The sequence below is a fragment of the Aedes aegypti genome, chromosome 2 (genome assembly GCF_002204515.2).
Source record: "Aedes aegypti strain LVP_AGWG chromosome 2, AaegL5.0 Primary Assembly, whole genome shotgun sequence".
NCBI lineage: Eukaryota > Metazoa > Arthropoda > Insecta > Diptera > Culicidae > Aedes > Aedes aegypti.
The window spans coordinates 372111293-372126937 of NC_035108.1; the positions used below are offsets into that span (position 1 = coordinate 372111293).

Genomic DNA, 15645 nt, shown 5'->3' on the forward strand with positions numbered 1-15645 from the left:
ATTGATCCTGCTCACATCACCCGCCCCCGCAGGAGCAAGTGACGCGAGCAAAGGATCAAACACTACTAACCTGCTTCGCGAACCGCGCCACTAATAGATCATGCCACGCGAGCGACGCGCGACACGATGGATCCTGCTCACATCACCCGCCCCCGCAGGAGCAAGTGACGCAAGCAAAGGATCAAACACTACTAACCTGCTTCGCGAAACGCGCCACTAATAGATCATGCCACGCGAGCGACGCGCGACACGATTGATCCTGCTCACATCACCCGCCCCCGCAGGAGCAAGCGACGCGAGCAAAGGATCAAACACAACTAACCTGCTTCGCGATCCGCGACACTAATGGATCATGCCACGCGAGCGACGCGCGACACGATTGATCCTGCTCACATCACCCGCCCCCGCGAGAGCAAGCGACGCGAGCAAAGGATCAAACACAACTAACCTGCTTCGCGATCCGCGACACTAATAGATCATGCCACGCGAGCGACGCGCGACACGATTGATCCTGCTCACATCACCCGCCCCCGCAGGAGCAAGCGACGCGAGCAAAGGATCCAACACAACTAACCTGCTTCGCGATCCGCGCCACTAATAGATCATGCCACGCGAGCGACGCGCGACACGATGGATCCTGCTCACATCACTCGCCCCCGCAGGAGCAAGTGACGCAAGCAAAGGATCAAACACTACTAACCTGCTTCGCGAACCGCGCCACTAATAAATCATGCCACGCGAGCGACGCGCGACACGATTGATCCTGCTCACATCACCCGCCCCCGCAGGAGCAAGTGACGCAAGCAAAGGATCAAACACTACTAACCTGCTTCGCGAAACGCGCCACTAATAGATCATGCCACGCGAGCGACGCGCGACACGATTGATCCTGCTCACATCACCCGCCCCCGCAGGAGCAAGTGACGCAAGCAAAGGATCAAACACTACTAACCTGCTTCGCGAAACGCGCCACTAATAGATCATGCCACGCGAGCGACGCGCGACACGATTGATCCTGCTCACATCACCCGCCCCCGCAGGAGCAAGCGACGCGAGCAAAGGATCAAACACAACTAACCTGCTTCGCGATCCGCGACACTAATGGATCATGCCACGCGAGCGACGCGCGACACGATTGATCCTGCTCACATCACCCGCCCCCGCGAGAGCAAGCGACGCGAGCAAAGGATCAAACACAACTAACCTGCTTCGCGATCCGCGACACTAATAGATCATGCCACGCGAGCGACGCGCGACACGATTGATCCTGCTCACATCACCCGCCCCCGCAGGAGCAAGTGACGCAAGCAAAGGATCAAACACTACTAACCTGCTTCGCGAAACGCGCCACTAATAAATCATGCCACGCGAGCGACGCGCGACACGATTGATCCTGCTCACATCACCCGCCCCCGCAGGAGCAAGTGACGCAAGCAAAGGATCAAACACTACTAACCTGCTTCGCGAAACGCGCCACTAATAGATCATGCCACGCGAGCGACGCGCGACACGATTGATCCTGCTCACATCACCCGCCCCCGCAGGAGCAAGTGACGCAAGCAAAGGATCAAACACTACTAACCTGCTTCGCGAAACGCGCCACTAATAGATCATGCCACGCGAGCGACGCGCGACACGATTGATCCTGCTCACATCACCCGCCCCCGCAGGAGCAAGCGACGCGAGCAAAGGATCAAACACAACTAACCTGCTTCGCGATCCGCGACACTAATGGATCATGCCACGCGAGCGACGCGCGACACGATTGATCCTGCTCACATCACCCGCCCCCGCGAGAGCAAGCGACGCGAGCAAAGGATCAAACACAACTAACCTGCTTCGCGATCCGCGACACTAATAGATCATGCCACGCGAGCGACGCGCGACACGATTGATCCTGCTCACATCACCCGCCCCCGCAGGAGCAAGTGACGCGAGCAAAGGATCAAACACTACTAACCTGCTTCGCGAACCGCGCCACTAATAGATCATGCCACGCGAGCGACGCGCGACACGATGGATCCTGCTCACATCACCCGCCCCCGCAGGAGCAAGTGACGCAAGCAAAGGATCAAACACTACTAACCTGCTTCGCGAAACGCGCCACTAATAGATCATGCCACGCGAGCGACGCGCGACACGATTGATCCTGCTCACATCACCCGCCCCCGCGAGAGCAAGCGACGCGAGCAAAGGATCAAACACAACTAACCTGCTTCGCGATCCGCGACACTAATAGATCATGCCACGCGAGCGACGCGCGACACGATTGATCCTGCTCACATCACCCGCCCCCGCAGGAGCAAGCGACGCGAGCAAAGGATCCAACACAACTAACCTGCTTCGCGATCCGCGCCACTAATAGATCATGCCACGCGAGCGACGCGCGACACGATGGATCCTGCTCACATCACCCGCCCCCGCAGGAGCAAGTGACGCAAGCAAAGGATCAAACACTACTAACCTGCTTCGCGAAACGCGCCACTAATAGATCATGCCACGCGAGCGACGCGCGACACGATTGATCCTGCTCACATCACCCGCCCCCGCAGGAGCAAGCGACGCGAGCAAAGGATCAAACACAACTAACCTGCTTCGCGATCCGCGACACTAATGGATCATGCCACGCGAGCGACGCGCGACACGATTGATCCTGCTCACATCACCCGCCCCCGCGAGAGCAAGCGACGCGAGCAAAGGATCAAACACAACTAAATAGATCATGCCACGCGAGCGACGCGCGACACGATTGATCCTGCTCACATCACCCGCCCCCGCAGGAGCAAGCGACGCGAGCAAAGGATCCAACACAACTCGCAAACGACACCAAACTAGTCAGTAAAAACTTAAAAGTGATTTTGTTTATTAAAATCTAACGAGCAACATGAGTAGTCGCTTTCTCAACTGTTGCAGGCCGTTTGCAGAAAAAAAGTGTTCGAAAGAGCTACGAAATCTCACCGAAAGCACCATAGATAAACTGAAAGCGGCTGGTTATGCTCCAATGTCTACATTGAATACAAATTTACGCATTTGTACGTCCTGCCGTTTAAACGTTGACAAACGGGCAATCTGTACATCATCGGTGGATGAGGTTGCAGGAAGTTCGAAAACAACAACAACTGAGGAATTACTAGATGCACCGACAACAACTGAGGAGTTACCAGAAGTACCAAGTGCAGATAGTCTTGCCACGGTACCATCAGCGACATCTGTTTCAACAAATCAATCAGAAGATGAGTGCATCCAGAAGGTCAACATCGAACGCTTCAACGAAGGGATAGCTGGAATAAAAGTGACTCCGATTAAATGGACGAAGATGGGTTACGTCAATTATCCCGAGAAAAAATACCGTGAAATCAACGAAGCTGTACGAAGAAACCTCTTCAAATTAGGACCTGAGGATGTGGAAAATACAGACTACGATGAGGTTATTATGAATATGAAGGAAAAGTTCTCGAATCTAGCCACGACAAGGAAAGAAAAATTATTGATTTTGTCGATGCTGCCAAGCTCGTGGTCTATTCAAGACGCCATTGATGAGTTCAAAGCCAATAGAAATACAGCAAAAGAGGCAAAACAATTCAAAAATAACTGTCTTGCAACCAAAAATGCTAGGTCGAGTACTTCATTAACAGATGAGACAAAAGAAAAAATAATTCAATATTTTGAAGACGATGAAGTAAGTAGAGCTATGCCTGGCCAAAAAGATTATGTATCTGTAAAAAAAGATGGAAAGCGTCAAGCAATCCAAAAACGATTAATGATGACTACTTTGAAAGAAGCGTATACACGCTTCAAGGAAATTAACGAAAATATTAAGGTAGGTTTTTCCTCATTTGCAAGCCTTCGTCCAAGGCAATGCAAGCTTCTATCCAATTCAGGAACACATAATGTTTGTGTGTGCACAACACACGAAAATATTAACCTAATCTTACATAGTTTGAAAAGAATCAATTTATCAAAGGATATTAAAATGTTAACTGGTCTTTTGTGTGAAAATACAACATCAAATTGCTATCTACGATCTTGTTCGGATTGTCCAGATTCTTCATCATTGGAAAATACTTTATTCGCTGAGTTTGAAGAAAATTATATTGATCAGTTATCATTTGAGCAATGGGTGACCACGGATAGGTGTGACCTAGAAACTATTGTAAAACCTGTAGATGAGTTTGTGTCATTTTTTTGCTTGAAATCAGAAAGTTTAATTCCTCACGACTTTATTAAAACAGAGCAATCCCGCTTTTTAAAAAATACGAAAAATACATTACAAGATGGTGAATTTTGAGTCATTTGTGATTTTTCTGAAAACTATAGCTTTGTATTGCAAGATGAAGTGCAGTCCCATCACTGGAACGTACAACAAGCTACAATTCATCCATTCGTTATTTATTTCAATGGAAGTACGCAAATTGAACATTTTAGTTTTATTGTAATTTCCGAAGATTTAAGACACGACTCAATATCTGTAAATTTGTTCATTGCCAAAATGATTAACTTTTTACGCGTTGATAAGGATAAAGAAATCAGAAAGATATATTTCATGTCTGATGGAGCAGCATCGCAGTACAAAAACCGTAAGAATTTTTCGAGCCTATGTCAATTTAAATCAAAGTACGGAATTCATGCAGAATGACATTTCTTTGCTACGTCAAATGGCAAAGGTCCTTGTGATGCTATTGGAGGAACCATAAAGCGCATGGCCACAAGAGCAAGTTTAGCCAAAGAACGTGAGCATCCAATTAAAACTGCAAAAGAACTATTTGATTGGGCGAATCGCAAAAAAGAAGAAGATTTAACAAAATTATCATTTTGTTTTACTACTACTGAAGAGTACGAATTAACGGCATCAGAGATCAGCGAGCAATATAATAACGCGAAAACGATCCAAGGAACCCAAAAATTTCACTGTTTCATTCCATTGTCAGAAAATAAAATTAAAGCAAAACTATACTCGAACTGTACTGATAATGATGCAAAAGTGTTCGATATTGTAAAAAAATTGAATAACAATTAATAAATAAATAAGTATTAATAAAATGTTTTCATGATCTCATAACGCATACCCAAATCCAAAACTTTTAAAGTTTATATATAACATTTAGAAACTCATCGATCATACTCTAAAAAAAATATCCTGGTTAAAAAAAATTTTATTTTCGTGTAATCTGTTAATTCATTTTTATTTATACATATATACATATACATATAATATTTATACATATACATAATATTTATACATATAATATACATAATACTAATGAATACATGAAAACGACTTGTTTAATTCACGCAAGGCCCTTAACAATAAAATCAGCAACAAACTGCGGTTCCCGTAATAATTTACAACGAAAAAAAATTTTTTTTCTACTAAATGTGAAAATTGTGACATGTTTGAAATGTCATAACTTTTTTGTGGTAGATAGCTAATATAATGGACCGTTTTCCCTCAAAAAATTACGTTGGTATTCCGATAGGGTTTTGAGATATTTGAAAATTATGTTTTTAATGCAAAAAATTTTTTTTTTTACTGTGTGTATTTTTTTTGGAATCTTTATTTAGTTGTCTAACTTTGTTTCTTTAGTTGTCTAACAATCGAACGAACCGTTTTTGCTGTGCAGCTTTTTGAATATTTTTGAACCATTTTCACATACACCCTTTTGAAAAGTTAGTCGTGACTCAACTTGAAGATTTGATATCGGAAAATGACAATTTAGATGGAACTGGAAAACTGTGCAAAGTTTCAGCTCAATAGAAAAAAATGAATTAAAAAATTTACCAAATTTTGGTGCTGTTGCTTGGAATCACTCAATAGCGGTATTTTGATGCTTGAGACAAAAACGTGTTCCGCAGTGATTTATGGGTTGCTCTAAGGTTGAAGCATTGACTGATTTCCTTTTCCAATGCTCGCTATTTGGGCTGCCAAGTTTTTAATTATTACAATTGCTATTATAGCTTATTGCCTGGCGCCTTATTGCCGAATGGAGGTGATATTTTCTGTACGATTTTTTGCTTACCTCGTCCTCGTTTCTGACCCTTCTTATCGCGCTCATCTTGAAACATTCTTCGGACGTACGCATCCGATTTACACTGCGGCATCACCAGATAGGTACCTACTGACTTTCGCGCAGCTACTTCCGCATGCAATAACATATTTTTAGCTATGCGCTCGTACTTTTGCCCCCATTTCAACGCGACAGACCATACCTACTGCTCGCTGCGGAGAAGTTTATTGCTTTCGAAAAATTTCAAACATTTTCCCTCTTAGCTTTTACCTACCTCTCAATTCAACTTTGCTTTCGGGAAATCTTGGCACCGGGAAAACTTCCTCTGAACCCGGTGCCGAGAACCGGAAATGCAATCTTTCTACTAGTTCGTCTTGCGTTTGGTTTGCCTTTTTTTTATTTTCTTTCCTCGCCCTTGGATTGCGATTTCCGTTTTGCACTAGCGTGAATATCGACCACTGTCATTGGGGGTTATAATGGACCAAAGCATAGTCTGGAGTTTTGTGAATATAGATGCACAATTTGAATAGTGTGTTCCTTGCAATTGTCAACAGCTACTTTAAAAAAAAAATGAATAAAATAGGCAGCAAGCTTGTGAATAGGGTCTTATTTTTTAGTAGATGAGTACTTTTTTATAAACTCACATTCATGTCCATCATATGAAATGGCCAATGTAACCTCCTCAAAAGGGGGAGAATGGGTCAATTTCCATGCGTTTTTCGCTCAATGCCTAATAAACGAATTTCAAATATTTGTTCAGAATTTGCAAATGCTTTATTCATGAATACGTTCTCATGATTAGGAGAACATTTGATGATAAATTACGGAAGTTGTTTAAAAATCAATCAAATTTGCTCAGTCTCACCCCCAACGACGGTACTCACTGTATAGCCATGAGGCAGAAGTGAAAATTTCTTTACTTCTGACTGTATGACCAAAACGGCCACAGTTTTTGGCTCGTTTTTTCCCATGCGCTCTTATTTACATCGCCCGCTTACATTCCTTTACCTTCTTCTTTCATTGCAGTGAATTCAAGAAAAACTACGGAACCAGTGCCAATGGCGTCGATGAACACCGGTCAACAGTGCCACCGCTGCAGCACCAGAGATCGGTTATCTACTGCGTGCACGGAAAGTTGGCACAGTCGTGCTGCGAGCTGAAGGATGATGATGTTAGCATTAGGAAAATTGAGTGTAAGTACGTTTTGGCACAGTTTTATGCTCAGAATCGGAGTGTTTTGCATTACTAGTTCAAGAAGAGGTACTTGATTTTTATCATGTTTAAGTGAATATTGAATTTTCCTATTTACTTATTACTCTCTTAATTGAAGTGGCTTAAAACAGGAAGCAGATTAAAGTATCATTGTTTGCCAAATCTATAAGCATAGCATCTCAAAAAATTGTGTATAAAGTTTCATTTGTAAAAATTGAAAGATGGGGGGGTCAAGATTAAACGCAAAATTTTGACCAGATGTAAATGAATGTTTGTAGATTATTCTTCCCTAAAAGTTTTTTCCATTTGTTAACTTAATGTTCAAAAGTAAAATTTCTCATCGATTTGAACAATTTACAGTCAGGCTACAATTTTATAAACAAGCCCATTTTTTTACAAAATTGTTGCTGAACATAAAATTTATAAAAGACAAACTACTATTATGTTGAGCAATTTCACCTGTTGCTTAACTTAAAAGAATAAACTGTAAAAATATTCAATTATTTTGATAATGAAATTGACCCCTGTCAAATGTTGATTGCCCATAGGAGAAAAAGGTTACAGCGTGTAACTTGAGCATTTTGTATGGAAATCTTCAGCCTTCACTACTATTATTCTAAACACAACTGTATTAGGGTGGTTTAAAATATCGTTTTTGCTCTACACCCAAAATTTAAGCTCATATGAATAAAAACTGGAACTGCACAAGACTATGGGAAAATACAGTTATACAAAAGCCCTTGAGAGCCTCAGGTCTCAGTTATATCAAATTTGTTTCTCGTCCAAACTTCAATACCGTGCACCCCCGCTAACATGAACGATGTCTTATGCAAACCATCAGGGTTCATTTTTAATTTTAGCTTCTGGTCACCCTGCAGACAACAGCACAGCTGTTTCTGCTTACTTCTTTGGCTCTTGATTTCCAATGTTAACTATGTGCAAATTAGAGGGGTTTAAATTAAAAAGTATTTGGATTAACAATTATCAAACTAACGGGGGTACCCGGTATTTGTGTGCCATTATTAACTCATTCCCCATAAAATCGAGAGATCACTGTGGATTCATTGTCTCATGGATGACAAAGTTATTTTGTAACAAATTTTAAAGAAGGAAAGATAAGTCTATCAAAAATATCAACGTTTATGATCTTTATTTATACAAAATCTATCGAATTGAAATATAGCCTAGGTACAGTTTAATTTCGAAATGTATTGTTACGATTGAATGACAATGACATACGAAATACGCCACAGCATAAACATCAGCTAGTATCACAATCTCTCAAAGTATGTGATCTTACACAGCACCATAGAATCTCCTGCGGAATTCGGTTTAATTTTCAGTAACAATGACGCCAATATGCAACACACTATCGCAGACTAGCGGTTGCTCCAGTGCTCTGAGTTGGAAAATGGCATTCTCCGCCATTCTTTGGATTAAGCAACAATCTTCCATGCTTCCGAGCTGTATACCATCCGACGACCATACGGTTTCGCTTGAATTACAGGCAAAAGGCAAAACCGACGACGATACTTGCGGCAACCGTCAGCAACCGTGTAGAACCCAGTTATGCCACAGTGAATAAATCGTTTACTGCTTATTCACTCGACAATGGAGGCAGGAAAATCGTTGCTTCCAACCAGCAACGACACCGACAAGCGGAAAACTAGCAGATTGTTGAAAGAAAATTAACGCTATTGTTAGTTCATTGTCATACCAACAACACGATAACTATTTCCGATGGCATTTTCTTTTCAACCAGAAAATGATGCTATGCTAGTGTGGATGAAGAACACCCTCCTTCCTTGCTCCCTTACAACAAAACGGCGTTTGTGTGGATATCTTCTTCTCTTCTTCTTCTTCTTCTTTCTGGCGTTACATCCCAACTGGGACAGAGCCTGCTTCTCAGCTTAGTGTTCTTATGAGCACTTCCACAGTTATTAACTGAGAGCTTACTGTGCCAATGACCATTTTTGCATGCGTATTTCGTGTGGCAGGTACGAAGATACTCTATGCCCTGGGAATCGAAAAAAATTCCTTTACGAAAAGATCCTCGACCAGCGGGATTCGAACCCACGACCCTCAGCATGGTCATACTGAATAGCTGCGCGTTTACCGCTACGGCTATCTGGGCCCCCTGTGTGGATATGGAAATTTTTAAAATACAGGTTGATAATTGGCATGATGGAAATTCCACTGACAGTTCGTTTATATTCATCGCAATGGGTGGTAGGAATAAAAAAAATTAACTTTCTTCTTCTTCTTCTTCTTTCTGGCGTTTACGTCCCCACTGGGACAGAGCCTGCTTCTCAGCTTAGTGTTCTTATGAGCACTTCCACAGTTATTAACTGAGAGCTTACTATGCCGATGACCATTTTTGCATGCGTATATCGTGTGGCAGGTACGAAGATACTCTATGCCCTGGGAAGTCGAGAAAATTTCCAACCCGAAAAGATCCTCGACTGGTGCGATTCGAACCCACAACCCTCAGCTTGGTCATGCTGAATAGCTGCGCGTTTACCGCTGCGGCTATTTGGGTCCCCTAGATTAACTTTACTTTTTGTAACACCACTCAAAAATAGGGTTCAAAGTTTACTTAATTTTTTATATGAAATTTTCCGAACATGTAGTACGTGATTTTATACCATTACCCGAAATGCAAATCACCGGAATACCTTTTACCGGACATACTTAGACAAACCATTTACCGGAATTTATCATTACTTACAGTACCAAATCTTCCATTTTCGTCGACCTTTATCAGTAAGTTTAAATATAATTTTTATTCTCTTTCAATGGTGCTTAGCACAAATAAAGCCACACTAATCATGAACATTCTGGACTCGGTTTCCATGGACGCGCGTAGTTCGCGTAGTGAAATGAGAAAGCGCCGCGGATCGTTAGTAGTGTTTGATATATTGATCGCGTCGCTTGCTCTTGCGTGGGCGAGTGATGAACACTACTTGTTCGGTGTAAAATGCGATTATCGAATTATATCGCGAATTCGTGATTATGGAAATACCAAAATCACTTAAATGTAAATTAATAAACACGACTCCGTATTCTCAATCCGTTACTAGTAACCTTTGAAGCTAACTACTAGTTGTCACGGTCCACCAAATCGGCAATCGTTGAAAATATTTCAAAGAGGAAGTGCGCTTGGTAAAGCCCAAGCAAGCGGGTTCGTTTTTCTTTTACGTCGGTGTATTGGAAGTTTTTTTTTTTCGTTTTCGCGTTTTGTCGGAAGTGCACTTTGTAAAACTCAATCAAGCGGGTTCGTGGTTTTCTCTAAGTCACAGGATTGGAAGTTTTCCATTTCAGCGTTTTGTCGGCAATACGCTTGGTGAAACTCAAGCAAGCGGTTTCGTGTATTTTTTCTGTGTCGCCGGAGTGACTTCAGCCTAGGATGGATTACCAACTGGTGAGCTCGTTTTATGCTTATGATAACATAAATTTGTATCGTGACAATCTTGCATTTATTTAACGTTTAACAAACTGTGGATGATTCGTCACTATGAGGGTCGTCATAAGCCCTTATTACTGTTTTATAAAAAAATGAGACGCATGTTCCTATTCTTTTATTTATTATTTTATTAAAAATGACCTTTGAATAGTTCGAAATTGAAAATGCCGACGCACGGACATTTGGTCGAATTGCTTTGGAAAATTTATTTTGGTCGAATGACGGAAATTTGGTTGAAAGCTTATTTTCATATGGTTTATTGAAAGATCATTTGGTAAAATTGATTATTGTTTTCTAAGTTCTGCAAAGTTGGTAAGATAACGTATTCTTTTGAATAATCTAAATCATTCGCTGTTCAGTTTCGAGTGATCGGGTCACACACCGTCAGTTGTCATACTGACCCAACGGAATTTGGTGAAAAATCGAGGAATTATTAGTGAAATTCGCGTCAAAATAAATTCACGGAGGTGCCGCTAATCTCAGACTACTCACACTAACGTCGCGCTGATAGACTTTATTGTACCGCAAGCCCCGAGTGCGAGTTGACGCCAACAACGAATTCAATTCGGTCGTAAGAAATTTTGTCGCGGGAAACGAATAAAGAAGTGGATCCGAATTAGTGCTACCCTCGTCCGGTCAAATGACCGGTAAACCCCCCGCCCTGATGGCGGGGGTACCAGACGATCCAATTGGCTCCCAACGCTGCGGAAGAACACCGGGATGGATGCAAAGTAAGGATGAGATGGGCCAAACCATGGTTCTAGTTTTACGTTTCAAAGTGCCGGAAAACGTAACTGCTGATCCTCGCCTCCCTGAACCATTTACCATCGGCACATCAGTCGAACTAGCAATAGGAGCAAAGGAAGCCAGAAGTGTAAAAACCACCCGTGAAGGACGTGGCTCACGATATCTCCTTCGCACTAACTCGAAAACCATCATCAATAAGCTCCAAAAGTTGACGGAACTAATCGACGGCACGCCAATCGAAATTGTCCCACACCCGACATTGAACACCGTCCAGGGTATTGTGTATGAACCGGACTCCATAAACACCGACGAGAAAATGATCGAGAAACACCTTATCCCCCAGGAGGTACACACGGTGCGTCGTATCAAAAAACGAGTAAACGGCAAGCTACAAAACACTCCCCTGCTAATCCTGTCATTTCACGGTACAGAACTCCCAGAGTATGTGTACTTTGGACTCTTACGAATTCCAGTAAGAACCTACTACCCATCGCCACTACTTTGTTTCAACTGTGGATCGTACGGCCATGCACGAAAATCCTGCCAACAACCAGGTATCTGCTTACGGTGCTCGCAACCTCTCCATGTAACAGAAGGCGAGCAGTGCGCAAACACACCAAACTGCTTCCACTGCAATGAAGAACATCCCATCATGTCTCGGGAATGCTCTAAATACAAGGAAGAGGATAAGATCATTCACCTAAAAATCGATCGCGGAATTTAGTTTGGCGAAGCAAGACGTCTCTACAGTGAAGAAAATAGAAGAGAAACCATCGCTCGTATGATCCAGAACCAGCTCAAACAGGAAGTTGCTAAGAAGGACCAACTGATTGCAACTCTTCAAAAACAGGTTGCTGATCTAGCCAAAGAGATAGCAATTCTCAAGTCAGCCCCTCAAGAACCACAACCAACGTTCACAAAACCATCATCATTACCACCAAATTCATCTGTTGCACCCACCCGGGTATCTGGAACAAGCCGTAAGACAGAGCACCAGTCGAGAAGAGATAAAACATTTGTATCACCGTCTGCTGAAGACAATGGAACCGATGATGGCATTCGAACCAGGAGCCGAAGTGGTAAACGTGTGTTCGAAATTTCTCCGACAGACTCCCGCGGCAACCGGGGCAAACGTGTATCGAACCATCCATGTACAAGCAACAACACCACCAACACGGAAACGTGATGACCGGAGAAACCTACAAAACTATCTCCCCAAACTCCGACCCTGACCTGGCAACTAAAACGGACACGAACACGGAAGAACGGAACTTATATCAAGACGCAAGAATGGACCCCAGCTACAAACCAACGGAACATGATTATGGACATCGATCGGAAAATACGCTAGATTACAACAATCAACACTGCGAGCGGTTTGAAGGTGGGGAATGTGTAGTACCCCCTTCATTTCCAGAAGAGGAAGCGAGTCTGGCAAGAGAGGCGATCCAGGACGTCTACCTCCAACCCGTCGACCGCCAAACTTCCAGCTCGGCTGCTATCAAGCGGAAAAGTTCAGCTTTACCTTACAACATTGTTTCTAACTCTGCTGCTTACGACCAGTACAATAACCTGAACTGTAAACCATCGTCCAGTTCTACTTCTTTTGATTCGCCATGTGCGAGGCTTACCACGTCGACTCTGACCAGAGATGTCCCGGATTTTTCCGATGAGCCTCTGGCGGCAGTCGACGTGGAAAAGCCGACTGTATCGGCAAGTATCTTCACTTCACGCTATTTACCAGTGAACCATTCAATCCTTCCAAACTCTCCCACCAATCTAGGGACAGACACAGCCACCACACAGCGGAGAAGCAATACCACCGAAAACAAGAACAACGAGTCCTTTCTCCGTAGCCATCTTCACGAGGAACCTCGACGAGCGAAGGGAAAGCGTGAAGTAACCTACCCTCTTCCAGTTCTGGAAGTGGATGCTAGGGGGGGGGGGGGGGGGGGCAGGATTGACGCCTACCACGAGCGCCTTGCATTTCTCTCCCCCTCCCAATATCCAGTCGAGCCGAACTACACCCACACTTTCACAACTGATGCCGCACCAAACATCCTCCACCGACACCCAAGAAGCCCACGATCTAACTCAAAATCCTCCGACGCTACAATATCATCAAACAGCGAAGAGCAAGCCGTTTCACCTTCTTTTGCCATGCAATGGAACATATGTGGTCTCAGGTCACACTACAGCGAGCTACAGATGCTGATCGCGAAACATCAACCAGTAGTAGTCTCTCTCCAAGAAACCAATATAGACCATCAAAGAGCACCGGCGAAACTCCTGGGCGACAAATACGAATTCCTATTTAGCTCGTGTTCGACACACGGAAGACAAAGCGTAGGTGTGGCCGTCAGGAGGGGCTCACCCTTCCAACGAATACAAATACAAACCCGTATCCAAGCTGTTGCGGTTCAACTCTTCGCTCCAACGGAAATTACTGTTGTCTCAGTGTATCTACCTCCAAAGGACAAGAACGCTATCAACCTACTAGAAGATCTTCTAGAGGAGCTTCCAAAACCAGTAATGCTCTTGGGAGACCTGAACGCACATCATGTTGCCTGGGGAAGCACAACAAGCACAGCTATCACTGAAGCAAAAAGAAGAGGTAAAGCAATTCTGGAATTGGTGGTCCAGAATGACATGGTTGTCCTAAACGACGGCTCTCACACCCGAATAGATCCTGTCACCGGGAACTCTCAAGCCCTCGATATCTCGATATGTTCTACATCGGTGGCAGCTAAGTTCGCCTGGAAAATACAGACGGATACCTCAGACAGCGATCACCTGCCAATTTTAATTGATCTGTTGAGCGCTTCAAACGAAATGCACTGTCGATCGAAATGGATTTACGGCAAAGCTAACTGGGAACTATTCCAAGAAATCACCAGCGAAACTCTACGTCCAGGAAATTTTTTGACAGTCAAAGAGTTCACGAATAGAATCATCTCAGCAGCTGAAACTTCTATTCCAAAAAGCTCAACTAAACGCGGGACAAAATCGGTTGCCTGGTGGAGCGAAGACGTCAAGATAGCCGTGAAACAAAGACGCAAGCGACTGCGTGCCCTTCGGCGGCTTGGACCCGAAGATCCTAAGAGGCAAGAGGCTTTGAAACAATTTCACGACGCCCGTGCTTCGTCCCGTAAGATTGTTAAAGAAGCAAAACAAAAATGCTGGGAAGACTTCGTAGAAAGTATCAACCCCACGAGTTCAGCTAGCGAGGTATGAAACAAGCTAAACAGACTCCAAGGTAAACGGACTTCAAACACACTTGCACTAAAACTCCCGAAAGGTTTCACAAACAACGGAAGAGATGTAGCAGAAGCTCTGGCTGACGAGTACGAAACAAAATCAGCTAATTCCAGCCTCCCTGAAAAATTCAGAAGAAAACACGCATCAAACTCCAACTTATACAACAAGTCCCAGCGACCACACCTCTACAAACGCTACAACACAGACCTTACTATAGAAGAATTAGTATGGGCTCTTGATCGCAAAGGAGGTTCATCAACTGATGCAGATAACATTGGCTATCCAATGCTGCAGCGTCTACCGATATCGTCCAAAACGGCCATGTTGGAGCTGTTCAACCGAATATGGAACAGTGGAACATTCCCAGAACAGTGGAAATTAGCAACAGTTGTGCCTATTCCCAAACCAGACGCGGATCGCAGCAGGGCAGACGGCTACAGACCGATAGCTCTGCTTAGTTGCTTAGGAAAAGTCTTCGAAAGGATGATAAACCGTCGTCTCACTACCGAGCTCGAGACAAACAAGAAATTGGACCCTCGTCAACATGCTTTCCGCCCAGGTAAAGGTGTTGAGTCCCATCTAGCTCACCTCGAGTCCCTTCTAAGCTTCGAAAACGATGAGCATGTCGAGATCGTAGCCCTCGATATATCTAAAGCTTACGACACAACATGGAAGCCGGGAATTCTGCGCACTCTGAAGGAATGGAAAATTTCCGGCCGAATGTTAAATATACTTTGCAGCTTCCTTGTCGACAGATCATTTCAAGTCTCCGCCAACGGACACATATCAAGCTCAAGGATAGCTGAAAACGGAGTGCCACAGGGATCCATTTTGTCGGTCACCTTTTTCCTGATAGCCATGCAGCCCATCTTCACCAAAATACCTCCAAACGCTGAAATTCTGCTATACGCTGACGATGTCATCCTTGTAGTGAAGGGGTCAAATCGACAATTGTTACGC

The 15645-nt window shown here is 43.9% G+C and overlaps 1 protein-coding gene across 5 annotated transcripts in view; it reads left to right on the forward strand.

The window, feature by feature from the left end:
- Nucleotides 1–15645, forward strand: part of LOC5569442 (zinc transporter 2) — a 132518-nt gene that overhangs the window by 35650 nt on the left and 81223 nt on the right. For all 5 annotated transcript variants that reach the window (XM_021846709.1, XM_021846710.1, XM_021846711.1 and 2 more), the window contains exon 3: nucleotides 7032–7198. In XM_021846709.1, the coding sequence (XP_021702401.1) occupies nucleotides 7032–7198 (167 nt within the window). The remainder of the gene's footprint in view (nucleotides 1–7031; nucleotides 7199–15645) is intronic.